Source organism: Diabrotica virgifera, chromosome 1 (genome assembly GCF_917563875.1).
Source record: "Diabrotica virgifera virgifera chromosome 1, PGI_DIABVI_V3a".
In the NCBI taxonomy this organism is placed as follows: Eukaryota; Metazoa; Arthropoda; class Insecta; order Coleoptera; family Chrysomelidae; genus Diabrotica; species Diabrotica virgifera.
The window spans coordinates 300,286,058-300,313,523 of record NC_065443.1 but is presented as its reverse complement, the minus strand read 5'-3'; the positions used below and the strand labels follow the sequence as shown (position 1 = coordinate 300,313,523).

The 27,466-nt window shown below is 32.7% G+C and overlaps 1 protein-coding gene across 3 annotated transcripts in view; it reads right to left on the bottom strand.

The window, feature by feature from the left end:
- LOC126885675 (zinc finger protein 664-like) overlaps window positions 1-27,466 on the bottom strand; it is a 66,122-nt gene that overhangs the window by 28,765 nt on the left and 9,891 nt on the right. The window contains exon 2 of one of the 3 annotated variants that reach the window (XM_050652373.1): window positions 20,882-23,067. The exons of the other annotated variants lie outside the window; for them this stretch is intronic. Within the exon in view, the coding sequence (XP_050508330.1) occupies window positions 21,695-23,067 (1,373 nt within the window). The 3' untranslated portion in view covers window positions 20,882-21,694. Of the gene's footprint in view, window positions 1-20,881; window positions 23,068-27,466 lie in introns of those variants that run through there. 3 annotated transcript variants of the gene reach the window in all.

Genomic DNA, 27,466 nt, shown 5'->3' with positions numbered 1-27,466 from the left:
ATAAATATATCTTCGATTATAATTCACTACAATGTGTTTTTCCAAATTCTTTACGAGGAAACATATTCTTTGATCAGACAAAATATTTTTATAACTTGAAAAACTCCTTTCAACATCGATAATTGGTGCGTATTTAAAATAACTTGTTAATTTCCGTTAGAAAATCGTAAAACTTTGGCTAAAGGTGTAAATTCTCTTAACAATAGAGGATTTAAAAAATCACCAGAATTATAGGTAGGTACCTACCCTAATAGCACAAGGACGTCCAATGGACGTCCTTCACGGACTTTAGGGACGTCCATTGGACGTCCGTTTTCGTCCGAGGAACGTCCTTTATACGTCCTATTTTGGTCCAAATGTCGCGCTACCGAACGTCCATTGGACGTCCATCTAATGTCCGAGGGGACATATATTGGATCTTAATCGGACGTAAATTGGACCTTAATCGGACGTCCTAGGGGACGTAAATTGGACCCTAATCGGACGTAAATTGGACCTTAATCGGACGTAAATTGAACCTTAATCGGACGTAAATTGGACCTTAATCGGACGTAAATTGAACCTTAATCGGACGTAAATTGGACTTTAATCGGACGTAAATTGGACCTTAATCGGACGTAAATGGGACCTTAATTGGACGTAAATTGGACCTTAATCGGAGTAAATTGGATCTTAATCGGACGTCTTAGGGGACGTGAATTGGACCTTAACAGGACGTCCAATTTTGGTCCAAATTCCACGTTGCCAAACGCCCAATGGAGGTCCACCTAACGTCCGAAGGGACGTTCGGTGGACGTCAATTGGGCCTTCATAGGACGTCCCAGTTTGGTCCAATGTATTGCTGCCGATCATCCATCTAACGTCCTGGGAGGACGTTCGGTGGACGTCTAGAGACGATATTTATACCTGTGGAGAATGTATTGTGGGAAATAAAAAATATATTTTTTAAGGAACTTATATTACATCTTATATTAATTTACAATTATTGGATATTAGATGATTTACATTAAATTATAATTACATTTCTCCAAGAAATTAACGCACCACCTTAAAAATGGGCCATTTTTGATGTCTCGAATTTCCTAAAGCCATTGTCCCATCTAAGTGATTTTTTTAATAATATTATAGCCTAGGCTATATGGGCTACCTCCATAAGCTTGTCATGCACGGGGAGCTATACTGTAATAATATTATATCACATCGCTGAGGGAACTCTACATTACATATACTTTTCGAATCAAAACTTTTATTCTCTTAATATTATTACTTAAAAAATATATACTACATTCGTCTCGCTAAACTCGAAAAATAACTTATAAACCATAAAAATCTCCAAAAATATAAATGACATAAATGAGAATTGGCACAATTATTATTATGGTTTTAAGTTGATTTTTCGGATTTAACTACAATATTATGCAAAAAATTATGTTATATCGCAGATTTAAAATGGGTTTATCTCGAAAACAGTTATATTAAGTTTAGCGAGATGATTGTAGTACACTTTTTTTAAGTAAAAATATTAAGAGAATAAAAGTAGACTGGTACGCAGTCTGATTTTTGCATAAGAGTTTAATGAAATGGTAACAAATCAATTGGAAGTTCTGTCCGACAAAATACATGGAACGTTTTCGGTAGTCTGATGTTCCAAGTTTTTAACCTGTTCCACAATTAAAACTTCCCCGGTTCCAGTATTCCCGTACATCAAAGTTTGTCCGACTAGACACCGTGAAGCTATTAACAAATTTTCAGCTTGCTGTTAATCAACTTTTTTTATTACGCGGGATCCAGGTCTATAAATGAATACAATAAATAAGTAGGTAGGTACATATTATACACTTATTTATACGAGTACAATTAATAGTAGAGCTGGTTTTTGGGATGTTACAAGCAGCATTTGCATTTCCACAGAGATACTTATGACAGAAATAATAAAATACCGAGACGGACTATTATTATAATAATTTACAATAGGACCCGACCGACGGCCGACGCTATAGGGACAGGTAAAATTTATGACTGAACAATGCACCGAGCATCGATACAAGCAATATGTACCGGTCGAAGGTTATTTTTTATTGTGCCAAATGGACGTATATAGTACCTACCTTTAAAAATCGAATACACAAATTAAAAGATATTTAACAACCATAAAGATTTGTCAAACTCTATCACCGACTTCATGAAAACAAGTATTACTACATTCTTTGATGGTTTTTGCTGTAAATTTTAAAGGATTGACATGAAATTTGGCATACGCATAGCTAACATGCCAAAGAAAAAAAGTGATATTGTGCCAATGTGTGCTATTGCCCTGGGGTGAGTTTCACTCTTTCTCTGGGGTGAAAAACGTTCAAAATAAGTCCGGACTTCGATAAACTGATTAATATTAAGCAACCTTTATTCCATACTTACAAAGTATGTGTACTTACAAATTAGTATGTGAATTTGGGGGGTGAGTTTCACCCCGAGGAGGGGTGATATACAAAATATAGATAGATACACAAAAGATATACAAAAATGTTTCAAAACATCGAAAAAATGTGGTAAAATGCAAATATACATATCATATTATGATAAAATTGCGATTTTGGCGATTTGCCTTTTTGGATAGAATGATGATGATGTTGATTAGGATAAAACTGCGAAGAATTTTTTTATCGAAATATAGTAAAAAATATGAAAAATATACCAAAAAGCTTGAAAAAATATGTAAGTATGTAAGGAAAAACATAAATAATTAAATAAACTTTTGACAACACAACACAAAAGTTTGAAACACTCACTATTTGGATTGGTTGTCCTGGCTTGTGATTTTCTTCTTTGCAGATGACGCTCACGGATCGATGTCAATGTCCAACGGACGTCCGAGCACGGACGTCCAATGGACGTCCAAAGGACGTTCATATTTATTCAACACGTAAGTACGTCCAACGTCGGACGTCCGAAGGACGTTCATTTATAGTCCATCCGCATTAGGACTAAAACTGGACCTATTTTGGGCACACGTACGCTCAACTTCAAAAAGATGCTCTCAATATTCATCTGTAGTAAGGATACATTGATAAAAATTATATTTTTGCTTATTAGAATTAACCACCAAACTTCTATCATCTTGGTAACGGGAATAATAAAACATTATAAAGTCCACTTTACATCAACAATAATTGAACAAGAAATTGACGACAAGTTATTCAAGGTCAAATTTGGCTTATACAAAACACAATTCTACTTCCAATTTTGCCGTGAATAAACAGAAAATAAAGAAATTTGACAAAATAAAACATATCCAATTGTTCTATTTCATCAAATTCCTTCATTTTCTTTTACAAATCATACATTTTGTACTCGTCAAATTTGGCCTTGAATAACTTAGTCAATTTCTTGTTCAATTTATTGTTGATGTAGAGTGGACATAACGAATAATTTACCGATCAGATTTTCACACTTTACATAAAAACAAAAACATGTATTAGATATTAAACTACATATACAGTTTTGAATTAAATATGATTTATAATCTTTTCCATTTAAACTATTTTATTAACATAATTAAGTTAATATTTTATTAAATAATTTTGCTGTTTAATCCCCTTATTGGTAGAATATGTCCAATATGGACGATTGGAAAAGGTCCGTATTTCGTCCGAGTAAGGACGTCCAAAGGACGTTCATATTTATTCCACCCGAAGGACGTCCAACACCGGACGTCCGAAGGACGTACATATTTAGTCCACCCGAAGGACGTCCAACGCCGGACGTCCAAAGGACGTACATATTTAGTCCACCTGAAGGACGTCCAACGCCGGACGTCCAAAGGACGTACATATTTAGTACACCCGAAGTACGTCCAGCGTCGGACGTCCAAAGGACGTCCGTTTATGGTCCATGGACGTTAGGACCAAAAATTGACCTATTTTGGACGTCCAAAGGACGTCGTGTGCTATTAGGGTATTAAATATAACAAAAGTATATAAAATTCGGATTTCCGGGTAAAACATCCTTCGTCATTTTAACATCCTACAATCATTTCATAACGGCGGCGTATTATCCTATAAGTACTTTGTGTAGAGATCGTTTATTTTCTAAGAAAAAATGAAAGGCGGTTAATGAGCTGTCTCTCTTGGTTCTCGAATTAATACAGACCACAGCCTGTGCGTGGAAATATTTTGTCGAATTAAAAAATTTAAATTTTTTTTGGACTAATGAAATAAAACATTTTAGTAGTTCCAAAATGACACAAAATCTAGGCATCGGATAAAAAAGTTTATTTGAAGAAAGTGTATTTTTTTGTTCTTCTTAATGGCGGTACAGGCTCGTTTTTTTAATATTGTATTTAATTACAGAATAATTTTCAAATATTACCTAATATATTTTTCAAATTGGGCTCTGTACCGCCATTCTTTATTATATTACGGATACGTGTGCCAAATATCTTGAAAAAATATTCAAAATTACAGCCGCAATCTTGGAACGCGTTTTGGCTACCTGTTGATCGCTACTGTATCACCTTAAACAATTTTTTAAACAAATTCACAAAAATAATTTTTTCATTACGAACGATTTTTTAGATAAGTTGGGTTATTCTGAGCAAAAAAGGTATCTTGAGATTTTTCTCTAAAATTGATTTTTGTCGAGTTATATGGCCATTTTCGCATTTTTCAGGTTTTAAATCGCGTATAACTCGACAACAATCAATTTTAGAGAAAATTGACAAGAGACCTTTTTTGTTCAGAATGTCCAAAATTATCTAAAAAAAAATTGTTCAAAGTGAAAAAATTATTTTTGTGGATTTGTTTAAAAAATTGTTTAAACAATTTTTCGACCACGGCACCTTGTGAATATGTTATAAGGACCTCTTTTTGAGTAAGTTTGTGCAAAAAAATCGAATCGGAATAATTTCACTAACAGGGGCGACGATAAATCCGGGACTATAGCGCTAATTATTAATAATTAAAAATAACAGCTTTGTAATAAAATAATGACAAAAATCTCTTAAGGACCTTGAAGCAAGGGTTTGAAACTTGATCTGCTCACTTTTTAATTTCATAATAATTACTTTTAATCGAGTTATTAAGACTTAAAAATGGCCATTTTCGCATTTTTCAAATTTTTAATCGCATATAACTCGACAACAATCAATTTTAAACAAAAATGGCAAGACACCTTTTTTGCCCAGAATGACACAAGTTATCTAAAAAAAATTGTTCGAAATGAAAAAATTGTTTTTGTGAATTTGTTTCAAAAAAATTTTTTAAACAATTTTTCGACCAATGCACCGCCCGGCACCCTTTGGATATGTTATAAGGACCTCTTTTTGAGTAAGTTTGTGCAAAAAAATCGAATCGGAATAATTTCGCTAGCGGGGGCGACGATACTGCCCGGTCTACTTTTGATGCTGATGGTGATAGAATAGATACTTTTTATATAACAAAAATAAAACTTTTTTTAAACTCTTTAAAAAATTTGTGGCGGGTTTTCCCCGAAAAGTGCGTTATTTTTTGGACATTTTACGTTGAACTAGTCGATTTGGAATTTGACGAATAAGAACCAACTTTTGATTAGCTCCAACTCTGTTTTTATTGTGTGTCCAGACTTCATACATACATCATTTTTTTTACTGTTTTATAAGCTTTATATTTGCTAGGAATAGTTTTTCGATCAAATACTTACTTTTTGATTTATTTGCGAAAAACCATCTAAAAACAAAAGTTACAAGGAATTTAATTAGTTTATCCACTTACGGACTTATTTGGACCTATATTTTTTCACACTCGAGAAGGGGGTGGTACTCATCCCCAGAAAAAAAGCACACACTGGCACTCTGATGTTCATTTCGCGAAATATCGCAGGGTTCGTATTTAAAATTTTTAATTTACTCCTCACCCCTTTCCGTGGGGGTTCGTTTTTGGTATCATTCGATAGACTTTTGAAAAATATTGAACACGCATTTTTTAGTTTTTCGATCTGACGTTCATTTCGCGAAATATTCGCTTTTTTGTGAAACTTTGTGACTCGCCCATCATTTCTTCAGATTTGGGAACACTTAATAATCGGAGGGGGCCAAGTCAGGAGAGTAAGCCGCTTGAGAAAGTAATTAGAACCCCAACTCGAATTTTTGCTACTGTCACAACGCTCTTGTGAGTCGATGTATTGTCTTAGGTCTTGAGAACACTTTTTTCTTCTGCTTATGGAGTCGTTTTTCATTCATCACATACCGGAACTCACCACATAAATTTTGAAGACCCTGACATCAAAACTGTATTAAATTATATGTGATCTAAGTAAGTTAATGAAAAGTCAGAATAGATAGAGTAGAACACTTATAAAAAAAATTGTAACAAGCAATTGGACATCGTAAGTTCTAATTTTTCACAAAAAGTGACCGGAAGTTGAACCGGCAGTCGATATTTGAACCCTTCGTGTAACTTTTTGTCAGCTGATATGACGGATGAATTTTGTTCACCTACAGATATGGACGAACAGACAGGCATGAAACCGGAAGTATGTATTTGTTCTGGTCTTTCCTAGTCGTGTTGACCAATAGTTTGTGCTATTTCGACGAATTTAAAACAGTACTTTCGGTTGCAACTCTGGAACAGGCAGTCCGAGGTCAAACTTCTCACATGTAATATCATATTTTGGTTATAGGCTTTCATTTGACACCTTATTTGTCATTCTTTCTGTCCTACTAATAGACGAGTTGTGTTTATTGACGGACAGACATGGATAATTCTAGGTTTTCACATTTAATGATAAAAACAATAATTATACAATTCAGTTAACCTGACTATATCATTGTGATAATGACTTCTTATCTAAAAGTGACAACGGCAATAATTGCCGTTGTAATAATTATTATTCCATTCACTCACGATAAAATATCGCAAAACCTCCAGATTTTAAAGAACCGCTTGGATTGACATAAAATTTGGCACACACGTAGCTAAAATGCCAAAGAAAAAAGTGAGATTATGCCGATATGTTCTCTTGTCCTGGATGTGACTTTCACCCCTTCTTGGAGGTGAAAAAACATACGTGCAAAATAAGTCCGGAAGTGGATAAACTGACTAATTCTAATTCTAAGCAAATTTTGTTCTATAAAAGTTTTAGGTCAATACTTTTCGAGGTATGTGCGAGTGAATATGTTTATTTTTCATAGAAAAACACGTTTTGGACGGATTTTCGCAAATAACTCAAAAAGTAAGTATGTACATATTTTATCGAAGAAAATATTCCTAGCAATAATATAGCTTATGAAAAAGAGGTGTCAGTATAAGGTCTGTAGACCCAGTAGAAGCAGGGTTGCAGCTAATGAAAAATAGGTTCTTATTCGTCAAATACCAAATCGAATATTTCAACGTAAAATAACCAAAAAAATAAAGCACTTTTCGGGAAACACTCATCATAACTCTTTTAAAGTGTTTAAAAAAAATTTTTTTTGGTGTTTTTAAAACAGTTTCTAGCGTGAAAAGTAAGCAAGTTACGCTGAAAATAAAATCGTTCCCTTTTTTTTGGCAAAAGAAAGTCATGAAAATTAATTGTTACCGCTTCACACGTTACTTTAGATAAATGTATTGTTTATACAGGGTGTCTCCGAAAATAGTGCGTTCCTTTAAGGTGTGGATATAATACACAATTTAGAACAAAAAGGTGTTGTAACATTTTTTCCTAAAGTTAACCGTTTCAACAAAAATTACGTTGTTCTCCATAAGAGTAAATTTTTATTTTCATAAATTTATATGACCTGGCAACATGGCGTAGAAGAACCTGTGACTGTGAAATTTAATCTAATGGGACCCCTTGTTTATTTACTAATTGAGTATCAATTTGCATATCAAAATGTATTTTCGTTTTTTGGTCAAACGGCTGAATTTAGAATAAAATGTTATAAGACTTTTTTGCTCTACATTGTGCTTTCTATCTATACCTTTAAGGAACGCACTATTTTCGGGGAAACCCTGTATATGATCTGTAAGTTGCATTGGTTCAAAATGCTTATTTTTGAAAGGGGTTTTGTTGAAAGGCCTCGAACGAATCACTAGTCACGAGTATGTATATGCAAATTTTGAACAGCCATATCTTAACCAATTTTTGTCTTCCAGAAAATCAAAAAATTCCAAATATTTAAAAAAGCAACACCTACATTTTTTACTCTTTAAGATATTTGGTATCACTAATAATTTTTAAGTTATTTTGACAAAAGTCTTTTTTTCAAAATTAAAGATTTAAAAAAATTTACTTTAAAACCAAATTTTTCCACAAATAAGCACTTTGAAATGATGAAACTTACAAACACAAACAATACATAAAGTTACTTGTGAAGTGGTAACGATTAATTCCATTTGGGCTGTTAATTAGAGGGAGTTTTTAGAATATTTTTAACCAAAAAAAAAGGAACAACTGTATTTTGAGCGTAACCTGCTTACTCTTGCTGCTGGAAACTTTAAAAAAAAATAAAAATAAACGTTTTCTTAAACACTTTAAGAAAGTTGTAATAAGTTTTCCCAGAAAAGTGTTTCATTTTTTTTATTTCACGTTAAAATATTCGATTTGGAATTTGAGATATAAGAGCTTATTTTTCACTATAGTCTGTTTTTAAACAAGAGGAGTCATTCAAATTTCCCGCGCCGTACACCTTGTTTGTAATTGGTACAACCTCAGGCAATTTTACTCATATCAAATTTTGACACTATTGGCATTTCATAGGTCAGTTTATTTATTTTATCAGCAATTTTTGTATTTTCTGCGTTCTTCCTTTTATTTTTAGATTTTTAGTCAAGATTACCGTCAAAGGCCGATATGATCAACCAAAAAAGAAGATTTATCTGATGATATTTCTAGTGACTTTCTTGGGTGTGAATCTGCCATTTAGTTTACCTACTCCTCTTGGTTTTAAAACAAAGCTTAGCAATAACTCTGCTTCTACTGGGTCTACAGACCTGACACATATACCATTTTTTCACTTTTTTATAAGCTATATTTACTATTTGCTAATTTTTTTTCAATAAAGTACCTACTTTTTGAGTTATTTGCGAAAAACCGTATAAAAACGTTTTTTTTTTTGTTGAAAAATGAACATATTCACTCGCAAATATCTCTAAAAGTATTGACTTAGTGAAAAACGCTATAAAATAGAAGTTGCTTAGAATTAGTCAGTTTATCCAATTCCGGACTTATTTGAACGTATTTGTTTTCATACCCTATAACCGACGAAACTCACCTCCAGATCAAAAGCACATATCGGCACAATATCACTTTTTTTCTTTAACATATTAGCTATAGGTACGTGTCCCAAATTTTATGTCAAACCAAGCGTTTCTTCAAAATTCTGACCAAAAACCCTAAGTAAATTAAACGAAAATATAAAATGAATTTTTCAAACAAATATTTTAAGTCGGTATGAGAAATTTTAATTTAACAGATGAAATCAAATAAACACAATTCAACTCGTAAAATATTTAGACCCTTGCTTGGTAATCCAGCTGAACAGGTAAAGAACCTACCTTTTATGTAGTTTATAATCTGAGAGGATGGAATATTTTACCAAAATATTCCATCCTCTAAGTTTACAATAGACCTTTTCTACCTGTCCTCAAAAGATCGGTATTTTTAACTCGTGGCAACGTCGAAAAGCGGCAAAATGATGGGAAATACACATTTTTATGTGGTGGAAGTCAAAATGGTTATGAAGTGTAAAAATTTTTGTATATAATTTAAATTTTTAAAATTAAAATTTTAGAAAACTGAGAACGATACAGGGCGTTAAAAAATGCGCTCAACAAACATACACGAATTAAAATTCGAAAATGATAGTATTTCTTGGTGATGCCAAATGACTGCAACATGAAAAGATGACATAATGATAGCGGGATGTATATATATATATATATACCTATATATATATATATATATATATATATATATATATATATATATATATATATATATATATATATAGGTACATCGGTTATTCCCAATAATAACACATCAGGGGAAATAAAAAGGCGAATAATAATTGCAAACAGGTGTTATCATGGTGTATCAAAGTACTAAACTAACAAACGTCTGTTTCAAAAAACTCGTATAAGGCTGTATAGAATATTGATAGTCCCCGTTCTCACATATGGATCACAGGCATGGACGCTAACTAAAACAGATGAATCCGCTCTATCGATTTTTGAAAGAAAGGTGCTACGCAAGATATTCGGAGCGGTCTGTGAGAACGGAATATGGAGGCGTAGATATAACTTTGAACTGCAGAATATCTACAAGCAGACGTTTGGTGGAAAATATATTACCACTATAATTAAGCGAAATTGCCTGCAGTGGGCAGGACATGTAGCCCGGGAACCTGAATCGAACATGATAAAAAAGATTCCAACAGCACAACCCGTGGGAATGAGAAGACGGGGTAGACCAAAGCTGAGGTGGATGGACGGAGTAACACAAGATGCCGAGAAGATCGGAGTCGGCAACTGGAAGATGCAATCAAGGGACAGAACAGAATGGCGTAGAAAGTTTGAGAAGGTCGAGGCCCTCTAAGGACTGTAGCACCAAGATGGGTTTTCAAAGAAAGTGCCACAGGACGGAGTGAGGGGAAGGGAGTCACACTTGTTAGGTTTTTCTTCGGTGTATGTCCATATGTTGTTTCATATTATCTAATCGAGAAAACTGCTTAAAACAAATTTCACACTTGTATGGTTTTTCTCCAGTGTGCACCTTTAAATGTGTTTTCAAAATACTTGCTGTAGAAAATTGTTTAAAACAAATTTCACACTTGTATGGTTTTTCTCCAGTGTGCACCTTTAAATGTGTTTTCAAAATACTTGCTGTAGAAAATTGTTTAAAACAAATTTCACACTTGTAAGGCTTTTCTCCAGTGTGCACTCTCAAGTGTTTTTTCAAATCACTTTTTTTAGTAAATCGTTTTAAACAAATTTCACACTCAGGATTATCTCCACTGTGTGTTCGCAAATGTTCATTAAGATAACTTGCTCGAGTAAATAACTTTGAACAAATTTCACACTTATGAGGTTTTTCTCCAGTGTGCAATCTCAAGTGTCTGTTCAAATCACCTTTTCTACCAAATCGCTTTAGACAAATTTCACACTTATTTTCTCCACTGTGTATTCGCAAATGCACTTTTAAAAGAGACACTTTGGTAAATTGCTTGAAACAAATTTCACATTTGTAAGGTCTGTCTAGACTCCCAATTTTCATATTTTTGTTTAACATTTTTCCTTCAACCTGGTGGCCTCCTTTATGAGGCGAATGTAAGGTTTCCATAATTTTCATTTCGTTGTCCTCCTGGGAACAATCTGAAATACAAACCGACTATAAGCATTTTACTGGAACAGAAAAATTTTACTAGAAATGTGATATAATAAATAAATATAATTATAGACAAAGTTAGACAACAACCATAGAAGTTAATGATGTCGAAACCATAAAAGATACAATATTATTAAACCCTCCTAAAATGTCAAGTATTTGAAAATAGAAATAGACAACAAATTAAACTTCAACCACCACACAGCAGTGATGAACAGAAAACTTATAACTAGAGCAAAACACTTCAAGAAGTTTAACATAAAAGAATGAGGGAATTATGATTGAAACTGCGGCCAATATTTATAAAATCATTTGCAGACCCATGGTGGAGTATGGTTTTACACTTTTCTGTAATTCTAAAGGTGTTGCCAAAAATAATATAAAAGTGGGTGAAACACTTCTACAAATCACTAGAATGCGTCATTCTGATAATCCACTTCATAATCCATCAAACAGAATGCTGTACAATAAAGTTGAAATAAAACCTATTAATGAGAAACTCAATAAGTTGTTTAAATATTTCTCTAATAATGAAAAAACCAAAGATTTGATTGAGTCCCACATTATAAAGATACCAGAGGACAGTAACCGTAGATATCCAGGGAGAACTCTATTTGCAGAAATCTGCTACATATCAAGGCAATAAACAACTCTCTTTTAATCTTGCTCTGTTATTTGTAACTTAATTGTCTGATAATATTGTAATTACCAACACATACAAATACTTTTTTTAAGTTATACTTCTTTAGGCGCAATTGGGAGTGCTACGCAATTGTTTGTGCTACGCGCAGATACGATATTCGTCTGCTCTGACTGGGTATTCTAATGAGATGTCAAAAATTATACAATTTGATATGCTAATTCAGGATATCCCCGAAAGAGTAAGTAAATATGATGTTTCTTCAGGTTGTAAAGGGCCTAGCCGGGTAAGATGGTGAAAAGTGGCCCCAGCTCGATTTACATTCCATATAGAACACTTTTTAGCACATATAGAGGATCTCACTTTCTGAAATTTTTAGCCCCCTAGGTGGTCACGTGACCCCCCTAGAGGGGGGTTATTAATTGGGCTTTTTATGTTTTTATTTTTTATCTCAGGCGCATCAAGAGCTAGCCAAAAACTTTAAAAAAAAAGTTGTTAGTTCCAAAAAGATTTATATGAAAAAAATTTTTTTTATTTTTTGGCGGGAAATTCGAATTTTTAGAACAATTTTAAACTTTTAAATGACTCTGAAAAAAAAACTAAGACACTCGTTTTTACGAAAATTAATTATAATATGTATTTTTGCACAATCTTTCACCCTGAATTTTTTCAGATTTTTAAAATTGGTGAAACGTACCTTTAAAAATAAAAAACCGCATTTTTTCAGTTTTTTTTCGTTTTTTGATATAATTTTATACATGTTTTTCAAAAAAGGTAACACTGTCACTAGAATAGGTAAAAAACTGAAAAATAATTGGGGTTTGCTTAATAAAAATTTTTTGTAAAGCCATCCATTTTCAAGATACAGGGCGTTGAAGAAAACAAAATTTTACACATTTTTTACGATTTTGCTGAAACTACTGGCAACATTGTAATAAAACTTGGCGGGATTTAAGAGCTAGTTATTGTGCATATTTTGACATACAATTAAGGATTTGATATTCATCATTGGCGCGCATAGGGGTAATGGTCTGAACTTTTTAAAGAATAAAGATAGTACGCCACTGACATATTTCAAATTAACAATCGTTTTTGAATTTATCGTTTAATTTGTAACAAAAAATGTATCTTCTTATTTTTTCATATGACGCGCCATTTTTATTCAAAAAATAAAAGATCTTAACCCTTACAAAGTATTCGAACTTCTAGTAGTTTCTACATCTACATACATAATAAACTCGTACATCCATTATCAAAATTAATTCGAATACTTTGGAAGCGTTAAGATATTTTATTTTTTACAGTAAAACGGCGCGTCGTATGAAAAAATGAGAAGATAGATTTTTTATTGCAAATTGAACGAGGAATTCAAAAATGATTGTTAATTTCAAATATGTCAGTGGCGTACTATCTTTTTTTCTTTGAAAAGTTCAGACCATTACCCCTATGCGCGCCAATGATGAATATTAAATCCTTAGTTGTATGTCAAAACATGCACAATAACTACCTCTTAAAACCCGCCAAGTTTTATTACAATGTTGCCAGTAGTTTCGGCAAAATCGTAAAAAATATGTAAAATTTTGTTTTCTTCAAATGGATGGCTTTGTATCTTGAAAATGGATGGCGTTACAAAAAATTTTTATTAAGCAAACCCCAATTATTTTTCAGTTTTTTACCTATTCTAGTGACGGTGTTAAATTTTTTGAAAAATATGTAGAAAATTGTATCAAAAAAACGAAAAAAAAAACCGAGAAAATGCGGTTTTTTATTTTTAAAGGTACGTTTCACCAATTTTAAAAATCTGAAAAAATTCAGGGTGAAAGATTGTACAAAAATACACATTATAATTAATTTTCGTAAAAACGAGTGTCTTAGTTTTTTTTCAGATTTATTTAAAAGTTTAAAATTGTTCTCAAAATTCGAATTTCCCGCCAAAAAAATAAAAAGAAATTTTTTCATATAGATCTTTTTGAAACTTACACCTTTTTTAAATAATGTTTTTGGCTAGCTCTTAATGCGGCTGAGATAAAAAATAAAAACATAAAAAGCCTAATTAGGCTCTAGGGGGGTCACGTGACCACCTAGGGGGCTAAAAATTTCAGAAAGTGAGATCCTCTATATGTGCTAAAAAGTGGCCTATATGGAATTTAAATTGGGTTGGGGGCACTTTTCACCATCTTACCCGGCCAGGCCCTTTAGTATGTGTAACCAAATTAGAGATTGCAATTGCTGGATCCAGCATCCAGCAATCCAGCTGGATCCAGCAAATCATGCTGGATCCAGCAGCGCGGATCCGCAAACGTGTCAAATTCGAAATAAGTTACTTAATGTCTTTATTAGCCGCTTTATTCAAAGCCCTGAGTCAGCAACTTGCTATTCTATCGCGCTGGCTGTAGCTCAGTATACTGGAAAGTTTCTATAGTTTAAAAGTTTGCATCGATAAAGCGTTGATATACATTGATTCTGCGATAAAATTCTCTGCAGGCGAGTGGTCAATAATCAATGAGTTAATCGCCACTTTTAACCGGCTGTAGAAGGTCTTTACAGAATAGAGTCCACTTTGATAACGGCCGACACAACCATGAAATTTGTCTTAGACAAACTAAATAGCCCGGACTCTAGCCTTAGTGCCGATCTATCGGAAGCACTACGCAACAGAATCACGGAACGGCGTCTCTATGAGATTACTAGTGATGTTGATTATAGTTACTTTCGAGTATTCGTTACAAATCGTTACTTTTGTATAAAGTAATCATTTATAGTATTCATTACTTTGATTACTATGATTACTTTTGTTACTTTTGTATTTGAGTGCCGGTAATCATATCGAGAATCGTATTTTGTATAGGTATTCGGATATAACAACGACCTTCACCGATCTGTTTAAGGGATAAAATGATTTGATTACTATGATTACTTTTGTTACTTTTATATTTGAGTACCGGTAATCATATCGAGAATCGTATTTCTCAGTAGGTCCTCACACCCTTAAAACGCTTCATACCGATAACGATATTCGATAACACTCGTAAAATACCAGTCCCGTCCGTTACTCGCTGAGATACGATTGGTAGAAAGTAATCAAGTGTACTGGTTGCAGATACAATAGTCGTTACTCGCTCTGATACGATTGGTACGAAGTAATCAGAGTAATCAAAGTAGATATAATAGTCGTTACTCGCTTTGATACGATTAGTACGAAGTAATCACAGTAATCAAAGTAGATACAATAGTCGTTACTCGCTCTGATTGGCATGAAGTAACGAAGTAATCAGAATAATCAAAGTAATCAAAGTAACGATTTGCTGTACATTAATCGTTACTTTCGGTATTCGTAAGTAACGAGTACTTTGTAACGAATAGATACTTTTTCAACATCTCTAGAGATTACAGGTACATTAGTGTATTTACAAAATCAAAAAAAGTATGACGAAGGACTAAACAATCCTGGTTACTTCCCCATGCCGAAAAAGAATGCAATGCGACAAGGGATGAAAAATTTGTTGATTTGTATAAATAAACAAAGTAACTGTGGAACTAGTCCAAGAGATAATGGAAGAAGATGGGCCAACTAATCCGGAGCCTGTGAATTTTACTTTGGAACAAGAACTTGAGATTGAATTAAAACTGATTCCCAAAAAGATTACGAAAAAATTTTGGAAAAGGATAAAGGAGTGAAAGGCGATTTCTCCGCAACCGGCTATATGTACAGTCTGCGCGAATTAGGTAAAGCCTATGTTTTTAAGATATCACTTACATAAAACTAAATAATTCATGTTTCTGTTGTTTAGAAATTTAGAAAAAACATTAAAATCGTGTTTTTATTTTGATTCCACATTTTGCTGGATCCGCGCTGGATCCAGCTGGATTCAGGCCAATCTTGCAAAAATCCAGCTGGAACTGAAAATGCTGCTGGATTGCAATCCCTAAACCAAATATAATTTTATACAATAGTAGACATATCAGTTTGTCTACTACTTTTTAGACATAGATAATTTATTGTTGTTCTGTGTTGATAAAAACAATAAAAAATTATGTACATTGCAATGAACTACAGGTCTATATTGATATTTTTGTTTCAAGTTTAATCCAGATAATTCAAAAAATCAAGAGATTTTAATGTCCTTTTCATACGATGATGAATTAGAACAATTAGCTGATAATGTGCCTCATATTGAAGATCGATCAGAGATCAATATAATTAAGGTGGTAAAACCCAAAAAAAAAAGAAGCATTTGTCATCCCAAAATATCAACTGAGAATTTTTCCCGCACACCAAAAAGACCCAGAGTTGAAATTAGACCATTGAAGGAAATAAACATAGATAAAATAGATAATTACCAGATACGATAACACAAAGGAAGAATCCAGATGCATCCAGAGTCGGTTCTAAAACTACATTTATTGCCTCACTGATTTTTATAACCGAGTTACACGGTGTTTTATCGATTTTGCCCATTTCTTTCTGAACCCATAACTTTAAAATCCTATTGTATATATATTTTTTATATTTCTCATTTAGAACCCAAATCATGCAACTACTGATCACAAAAAAAATCCAGGTCCGGACTAAAAAAAAATAATAAATTCATTGTGACCTTGAAACAACACCCTGTATATTACAATTTTCAAAATCCGTTTGCATATTTGAAAAGAGCACAAAAAAATAAATTTAGTGGTTGTCTTAGTTAGAAACATAATATATTGAAATTTTTAGGAACTGGGAAATTTAAAAAGGAGGTTTTTAAAACACTTTTAATGATAAATGATTAAAGTTAATGAATAAATAATAATTTTAAAAAATAATATTTTATAATAATATTTACTACATTAGAACGACCCACTTATTAATCACAAGAAAAATCCAGGTCCAGCACATTTGAAAAAAGCACAAAAAACTAAGATTGATGGTTCGCTTCCATTTTTACGCAGACAATTTAATTTTTCTTCGGTGTATCCCCATAAATTATCTACTCGAGAAAACTGCTTAACCCTTTAATTGGCAAGACTGTCTGCAGACGGTCTTTACTCTAATCCAAGTATTTTTTCAATCAAGGGTGTGATCGAGCTGAACGACGAAGCCGTTTGTAGTCACTGAAAATACGAAACAAATAGTACCGGTTTGAACATTATAGCTTTAAATGATTTACAGCAGCTATCATTTATGGCACGACATTGGCACGGCAGGGCTATGATTCAGACGCTAAAATTATTTGTGCTATGCGCAACAACAAAAAATTTAAAATAGTACTTTCTAGTTGAGAAATAAAACGCGAAAATTTTTGTGGTGGGTAGTTATTATTTATATGTATTGATTTAATACTGTGTGTAAAGGAAATGAGCAGTGGAGTTGATATACCGCGCATTTAGTGAAAGCCGTCTACAAACGGTCTTGTCGCTTAGTTGCAAAACTGTTCTCGCTTCTTTGTATTGTGCGTATTTTTATTCTTTATTTTACCTACTAACCATGCGGTTATTATTTTTTTATGCAGAAAATGGAGAGTAAACGTAGTCTAGAAGAATGTAAGAGAGCATGGGCAGCAGGAAAAGGATTAGATGTCTCTACTCTGACTGAAGAAGAAGTAATAACCATTATGGACCCGTATACGGATGAAGAAGATGTAGATGACGTAGACAGTGATCTGAATTACGACTCTGATGAAATAACACCTGAGGATGATGAGAAATGAATGCATCCAAAACATAGAACCGCCACATTTGTACAGGCTGTGAACTTATCACTGAATATCAGTCAGTAGTACTTCGCTCAGTTCGACCGATGCTACAGTTCTAATGGCACAAACTTCCACTCCTGAAGCGGCTATTGTGGTTAGAGATGAATCTCCACCAACCACAGCAGCAAAAACAGTAGCATCAACACCAGAAGACACAACCACAGTCGCAAAATGGCTAAAGAGCTGTGTGTCACTTCTGAAAAACGTCCTGTTTGACGACCATCATCCGTTCCACAGACATCTAGTAGTTCTGCCGTCATTAGACGAGCTGTTCATCAGGTGGATAGTGTAAGATACGACAGATTGAATCATTGGCCTGAATGGGGATCGAAAAAATCGTGCAAACTGTGTATAAAATCTGACACCCACTTCTTTTGCACTAAGTGCAACCTTCTAGTCTAAGAGCTAGAGCCGAAAAATCATCGTCATAAGTAATATGGAGTTTGGCATGTGAAATGTGTCTACTGTATATTGACAATTATGACCCCTTCCAGGCTGACACCTCATTGGATACAGGAAGTAGCGATAAGGGATGAAAGGGGAAAGTTAGTGCAGCCATTAAAGGTTTTCACCTCCTATTTTGTTAAACCTCCATCGATTTGCATGAAAATTGGTGACTAGCTAGAGCATACCTCAAGAAACAAAACTGATTTGGTGCCAACTTGCACTTTTGCCCTACGGGTGGATACCACTCGTTCTCGGGGGTGAAAACTATTTTATTAAAAATAACCCCACAAATCGATAGAGGGACAAATTTTAAGTAAAATTTGTTATATCATATTATTAAAATAAATCACTACTTTTTGAGTTATTAAAGATCAAAGATTTGAATTTTTCGTGAAAAAATGCAGGATGTAAAGCAGTTTTTCATAAATAACTCAAAAACTATAAGTTTTATCAAAAAAGTTATAATTATCAAAATTGAATGTAATAAAAAACAAAATAGACTTCTTATTCGCAAAACCTTTGAGAATTAATCAAAAGTGAGTTATAGGTGATTGAATGTATATTTTTGTCGGCTAGTACTCAAACCTTAAGTATTCAAGCTTAAATAACGGGAAAACGAAACTTATAAAATATATTTACTAAACACTTGTCAAAGTACTCAGAAATATGTATCAAATGAGCTCCCGGAGAAGCTGATACCATTAAACATTATGCTACAAACATTTTTCAAAGGTTAGGCTCCAAAAATTTGGAGCTTAATTATTATTATATTATTTATATAATTTTTTTTTAAATTGTTTTAAAACATTTATGTAAAGTTTAGCAAAAATGTATTCGAATATGTCAAATGTACCCATTATTGGACATCCCCAGTTTCTGGACATATTCAGTTTATATTGATAGAAAAAATTCAATTAAATATCGAAATAATATAAAAAATAATATTTTACTAACATAGAATTAATTAATATGTTCTTTTTATCATCCGTAACTTCACGCATGTGCTCTTAAATTGACGCTATTGTATAGCTACTTGCTACTGCCATTTCGGAGTCTGCGTTTGTATTGAATATACCTATATTATATATTACAAAAAATTTAACTGTTTTCAACATTACAACAGAATACACTTGCGTGCTTAAAATAAATTGCACAATTAATACAGATACTCTGTCATGCTATTTCTTTTGGACGATCGAGAGACCCAATAGAATATAATTATAATATACAGAATATTCCTGTTGACTGGGTTACTGAAATTCGTGATTTGGGAATTAATTTAGACTGTAAACTTTTATTTGAATCACATTATACATCAAAAATTTCCAAATCTTTACAAATGCTTGGTTTTATAAAAAGATGCACTAGAGACTTTCAGAATATTGATGCAATTAAATTACTATATTATTCTTTAGTTAGACCTCATCTAGAGTATTGTTCTTGTGTTTGGTCTCCATCTTACAATATTTACATAACAAAAATCGAGACAGTCCAACACAAGTTCTTAAGGTACATAGCATATAAACTGGGTATACCTTTTGAGTTAAATCAGTTAAATTATTATCAAATTGAAACCCAATTGGGTATTCTCTCATTGCGTGACCGACGAGTAATTAAGGATGCAAGGATGCTCTATGGCATAATTAATTCAACAGTTTTGTCCTCAGCTACTTGAGCAGGTTGGTCTCCATGTACCTCTCCGCAGAACTCGATTAAATCAAACATTCTATGTTCCTATCCATAGAACCAACTATGCATATAACAACTTTTTATCTCGAGCACTAAGATGGGCAAACACTCAATCTGATCTAGATTTCTTTGCACCGAAGTCTGAATTCATCTCTGGCCTCAGACGTTTGTTTGTTTGAGTAGTTGTTGGATATTCATTATTGTGATATATGAATCTGATTTATGTGATTAAGTTTGTGATATTTATATTTTATTGTATTATTGTTTTATTATTACTATTTTATTGTAGTTTTATTATTATTGACACATGTATTATGTATATTGGACTTATAAACTTGTAATCTTATTGGGCAGTGTCCCGTTGAAAATAAATAAATAAATAAATAGATACTGCTGTGAAATTAATTAGTGAAAAAACATTGAAAACTGCAAAAGAAAAATTAAATATTATTAAAAATTAAAATTTAATTATTAAATTAGGTATAATCCTTCATTCCCGAAATTTCTTTGAAAATTATTCTGTTAACTAATTTCAAAATAAATATATAAATAGCGTATGTTTTAATTTTTACTTTTTTCTAAAAAATTCAAAAGGTTTCTCTTATTTTCATCATAACTTACTTAGCTTTGATGTTATCAACTTCATTTGGAGCTCACTTGATAGGTATTCTTGAGTACTTTGACAAGTGTTTAGTAAGTATGTATATTTTATAAAATATATCGTTTTCCCGTTATTTAAGCTTAAATATTAGTACTTAGATTTTAGTACTAGCCGAAAAAAATATATATTCAATCAACTATAACTCACCTTTAATTAATTCTAAAAGGTCTTTCACGTAAAGAATCTATTCGATTTTTTATTATCTTCAAATTTCGTAATCATAACTATTTTGTTAAAACTTACAATTTTTGAATTATTTACATTATTTATGAAAAACCGCTTTACGCCATGCATTTGTTTCACGAAAAATTCAAATCTTTGATCTTTAATAACTCAAAAAGTATTGATTTATTTTAATAACTTGATATAACAAATTTTGCTTAAAAAATTTGTCACTCTATCAATTTGTGGGATTATTTTTAATAAAATACTTTTCACCCCAGAGAAGGGGTGGTATCCACCCCCAGGGTAAAAGTGCAAGTTAGCACCAAATCAATTTTGTTTCTTGAGGTATGCTCTAACTAGTCACCAATTTTAATGCAAATCGATGGAGGTTTTACAAAATAGGAGGTGAAAACCTTTAATGGCTGCACTAACTTTCCCCTTTCATCCCTTATTACTACTCCCTGTATCCACTTAGGTGTCAGCCTGAAAGGGGTCATAATTGTCAATATACAATGGACACATTTCACAGGAAAAACTCCATATTATGACGATGATTTTTCGGCTCTAGCTATCCGTCTATTCAATTGTGTAACAGGAAAGGTAAAAATTGCTTCACATAGTATGACATCAAAGCCTGATACTTTTTGGTTTATTTACATGTAACTGTTTATCAATAAAAATATTATTTTTGTACTACTAATAAATTATGGTGTTTTCATAATTTTCCTTCTGAACGACAAGACCGTCTGCAGAGGGTCTACCATTTGTTGAGGTGGCAACCAAACCAGACACAGTATATTGCCAAAATGACCTCAGATTCGTTTTTCCCACACCCAAATTAACCTAAAACCACAATTCCTGAAACTTAAAACCTGCTATTTATATCTGCCGATTACAGTGTTAAAACAAATTTCACACTTTTAAGATTTTTCTCCAGTGTGGTTTTCAAAGTGCCACAGAACGGATTGACGGGGAGGGGGCACACTTGTTCGGTTTTTCTTCGGTGTATCTCCAAATGTTGTTTCATATTCCACTGTGTGTTCGCGAATGTTCTTTAAGATAACTTGCTCTAGTAAATAACTTTGAACAAATTTCACACTTATGAGGTTCTTCTCCAGTGTGAACTTTCATGTGCTCAGTAAAATGACTTTTTTGAGCAAACTGTTTGAAACAAATTTCACACTTGGGATTATCTCCACTGTGTGTTCGCAAATGCTCTTTAAGTGAACTTGTTCTAGTAAATAACTTTGAACAAATTTCACACTTATAAGGCTTTTCTCCAGTGTGCAATCTCATATGTTGTTTCAAATTATGTGCAGTGCTAAACGACTTAACACAAATTTCACATGTGTAAGGCTTTTCACCAGTATGCACTCTCAAATGTGTTTTCAAAACATCTTTCCGAGAAAAATGTTTAAAACAAATATCACACGTATATGGTTTTTCTCCAGTGTGAACCATCAAATGTGTTTTCAAATTAACCTGTTGACTAAACTGCTTAAAACAAATTTCACACTTATAAGGCATTTCTCCAGTGTGCACTCCCAAATGATGTTTCAAACTACGTGCTTCATTAAACTGCTTCAAACAAATTTCACACTTATAAGGCATTTCTCCAGTGTGTACTCCCAAATGAAGTTTCAAAGCATGTGCTTCATTAAACTGCTTCAAACAAATTTCACACTTGTATGGTTTTTCTCCAGTGTGAACCTTCAAATGTGTTTTCAAATAACTTGCTGTAGACAATTGTTTAAAACAAATTTCACACTTGTAAGGTGTTTCTCCAGTGTGCACTCTCAAGTGTGTTTTCAAATTACTTTTGTTAGTAAATCGTTTTAAACAAATTTCACACTTATGAGGTTTTTCACCAGTGTGAAGTTTCATGTGCTCAGTTAAATGACCTTTTTGAACACACTGTTTGAAACAAATTTCACACTTGTAAGGCGTTTCTCCAGTGTGCACTCTTAAGTGTTTTTTTAAATCACTTCTTGTAGTAAATTGTTTTAAACAAATTTCACACTCATAAGGATTATCTCCACTATGTGTTCGTAAATGTGTTTTAAGATAACTTGCTCTAGTAAATAACTTTGAACAAATTTCACACTTATGAGGTTTTTCTCCAGTGTGCAATCTCAAGTGTCTGTTCAAATCACCTTTTCTACCAAATCGCTTCAGACAAATTTCACACTTATTTTCTCCACTGTGTGTTCGCAAATGTACTTTTAACAGAGACACTTTGGTAAATTGCTTGAAACAAATTTCACATTTGTAAGGTCTGTCTAGCGTCCCAATTTTCATATTTTTATTTAATGTTGTTCCTTCGACCTGGTGACCTCCTTTATGAGGCGAATGTAAGGTTTCTATAATTTTCATTTTGTTCTGCTCCTGGGAATAGCCTGAAATACAAACCGACTATAAGCATTTTACTGGAACAGAAAAACGTTACTAGAAATATGATAAAATAAATAAATACAATTATAGACAAAGTTAGACAATAACCATAGAAGTTAATGATGTCGAAACCATAAAAGATAAAATATTATTAAACCCTCCTAAAATGTCAAGTATTTGAAAATAGAAATAGACAACAAATTAAACTTCAACCACCACACAGCAGTTATGAAAAGAAAACTTATAACTAGAGCAAAACACTTCAAGAAGTTTAACATAATAGTATAAGAGCTGTGAGACATTTTTGAGTAGGTATTTTAGGCAACCTGAAAATTTTTCAGGTGACTCTTCCATGATAGCCTAATACAAAAATGCCGGTCTGGCTGGAGGGTAGCGGTTATTTTCCCCAAAAATCCCCCCCAAAGTTAAAAAAAGGGTAAAAATTGTTATTACAAAAAATATCATTGACGTGACTTTAAAGTAAATTTAAATATTCAAATATAAAGAAAATAAACAGGCCAGGCGATTTGAGGGCGATTTTAACTCTGCAAGATACTTGCATGGGCGCCCCAGGATTATTTTCAGGGGATGCATCTGAACTTCAGAAGATTTCATCTGAATCTGTACATACTATTAACGAGTATAAAATATACAACTATACATGCAAAGCTATGTACATTCCTTCAGGACAGGGAAGTACAATTATTATTTTGACAGGGTATTTTTTAATATTAAAAATAAATATTCTACAAAGACAGGTTTTTTTTGGTGAAATTTTCCAACTGCCATGTGATCGAACAAATTACGCGTGCATATAAATGAAAAGCGCTATAGGTAAACAGGAGTGTGAGAAAGAGCGTATACCGATAGCTGTTTGCGTCCTCTGTTGTACCTGAGCGAGTCCGTTCGCTCGAGAAAAATCACGTGACCTGGCGATCCCATGTTGTTGTGCCTCGAAACGTCAGAGTAATTATTATATATTATAGTTTTTTAAGTAAAGTCGGGTCCATAGATATTTCGCCCGTCGGCAAATTCAAACAGATAACATTTGTATTGTTATGAAATTCGAGTAAACCAATGTCCCTTTGATTAAGCACACGCCGGTATTTTTACAACCGGGTTACTCATTGTAAATCAATCAAGTTTAACACTTGAAAATGTATACTTGGGCATTAGTACAGTTAAAATTGTTAGACGATTATATTTAGATGAAATATTAAGCAATAGAATTGAAACTTTTTTCTACTTTTAAGGACAAAAAAGCAAGTTCATTAGCGGAACGTGATTCAAAATTATTCTGCAGATTATATTTGAAGCAATATTTGATTAAAACATCTCATTTTTGGTGGTAAAAATATATTAAATACATATATTAATTTGTCTGGACTAAAGGTGGTCAAAGATGGTCTGGAGTTATATTTTTGTTTGAATTTGCCGACGGGCGATAGATAGATGGTGTTTACTTTAACTTTTTCTTAATTAAAGGAAAATAATACGTACTATACAATAGATTTTGCAAATATAATAGAAAAAGACAGATTTATTATTATAAAGATATAGGTAGAAAAGTATAAAAGTATAAACTAAATTGATTCTGTGTCCGAATCTTGTACTTCTTCTTCAAACTCCTCATCTGAGCTTAAATATTCACTGTCTTCTTCTTCGTCAGACTCCCCTTGAGACTCAGATTCCTCTTCTACATGATCTGCAAATAGTTAATATGTATTTAGAATTAATTAAAAATTAATTAGTGATTAATTAATTGAGTTGCTACGTATTCTCTGTCCTTTTATACGGAGTCGAAGCCTGGAGAATCACGGGCGCATCTAAAGATAGACTTGCCATTGTTGAGATGTGGTGTTATCGAATAATGTAAAAAATATCATGGACGCAACACGTAACAAACACGGAAACATTAATAAAGATAAAAAGTCAAAAAAATACTCAACACTATGAAGGAAGGAAAAATGAGCTACTTTGGTCATATACTAAGAAATAAAAAACATGATGTAATTTATAATATAAGGAAAAGTATTAAGTATTAGTTATACATTAATTTTTAATTAATTCTAAATACATATTTACAACTATTTACAGATCAGGTAGAAGAGGAATCTGAGTCTCCAGGGGAGTCTGACGAAGAAGAAGAGAATGAATATTTATTTTGGCTCACCTTTCTTTCCTTTATAGTGTTGAGTATTTCTTTTGCCTTTTTCATCTTTCTTAATGTTTCCGTGTTTGTTACGTGTTGTGTTCATGATATTTTTTACATTATTCAATAACAGCACATCTCAACAATGGCAAGTCTTTCTTCAGATGCGCCCGTGATTGTCCAGGCTTCGACTCCGTATAAAAGGACAGAGAATACGTAGTAATTAAATTAAATTATCGCTAATTAATTTTTAATTAATTCTAAATACATATTACAACTATTTACAGATCATGTAGAAGAGGAATCCGAGTCTCGAGGGGAGTCTGACGAAGAAAAAGACAGTGAATATTTAAGCACAGATGAGGAATTTGAAGAAGAAGTACAAGATTCGGACACAGAATTAATTTAGCTTATACTTTTATACTTTTCTACCTATATATTTATAATAATAAATCTGTCTTTTTCTATCATATTTGCAAAATCTATTGTATAGTACGTATTATTTTCCTTTAATTAAGAAAAAGTTACTTAAAAAACTATAATATATAATAATTACTCTAACGTTTCGAGACACAACAACATGGGATCGCCAGGTTACGTGATTTTTCTAGAGCGAACGGACTCGCTCAGGTACAACAGAGAACGCAAACAGCTATCGGTATACGCTCTTTCTCACACTGCTGCTTACCTATAGCGCTTTTCATTTATATGTACGCGTAATTTGTTTGATCACATGGCAGTTGAGAAATTTCACCAAAAAAAATTCTGTCTTTTTTAGAATATTTATTTTTGATATTAAAAAAATACCCTGTCAAAATAATAATTGTACTTCCCTGTCCGGAAGGAATGTGCATAGCTTTGCATGTATAGTTGTATATTTTATACTCGTTAATAGTATGTACAGATTCAGATGAAATCTTCTGAAGTTCAGATGCATCCCCTGAAAATAATCCTGGGGCGCCCATGCAAGTATCTTGCAGAGTTAAAATCGCCCTCAAATCGCCTGGCCTGTTTATTTTCTTTATATTCGAATATTTAAATTTACTTTAAAGTCACGTCAATGATATTTTTTGTAATAACAATTTTTACCCTTTTTTTAACTTTGGGGGGGATGTTTGGGGAAAATAACCGCTACCCTCCAGCCAGACCGGCATTTTTGTATTAGGCTATCATGGAAGAGTCACCTGAAAAATTTTCAGGTTGCCTAAAATACCTACTCAAAAATGTCTCACAGCTCTTGGACCATAAAAGAATGAGGGAATTATGATTGAAACCGCGGCCAATATTTATAAAATCATTTGCAGACCCATGGTGGAGTATGGTTCTACACTTTTCTGTAATTCTAAAGGTGTTGCCAAAAATAATATAAAAGTGGGTGAAACACTTCTACAAATCACTAGAATGCGTCATTCTGATAATCCACTTCATAATCCATCAAACAGAATGCTGTACAATAAAACTGGAATAAAACCTATTAATGAGAAACTCGATAAGTTGTTTAAATATTTCTCTAATAATGAAAAAACAAAGATTTGATTGAGTCCCACATTATAAAGATACCAGAGGACAGTAACCGTAGATATCCAGGGAGAACTCTATTTGAAGAAATCTGCTACATATCAAGGCAATAAACAACTCTCTTTTAATCTTGCTCTGTTATTTGTAACTTAATTGTCTGATAATATTGTAATTACCAACACATACAAATACTTTTTTTAAGTTATACTTCTTTAGGCGCAATTGGGAGTGCTACGCAATTGTTTGTGCTACGCGCAGATACGATATTCGTCTGCTCTGACTGGGTATTCTAATGAGATGTCAAAAATTATCCAATTTGATATGCTAATTCAGGATATCCCCGAAAGAGTAAGTAAATATGATATTTCTTCAGGTTGTAAATTTAGTATGTGTATCCAAATATAATTTTATACAATAGTATACATATCAATTTGTCTACTACTTTTTAGACATACATAATTGACTGTTTTTCTGTGTTGATAAAAAACAATAAAAAAATTATGTACATTGCAATGGACTACAGGTCTATATTGATATTTTTGTTTCAAGTTTAATCCAGATAATTCAAAAAATCAAGAGATTTTAATGTCCTTTTCATACGATGATGATGAATTAGAACAATTAGCTGATAATGTGCCTCATATTGAAGATCGATCAGAGATCAATCTAATTAAGGTGGTAAACCCAAAAAAAGAAGCATTTGTCATCCCAAAATATCAACTGAGAATTTTCCC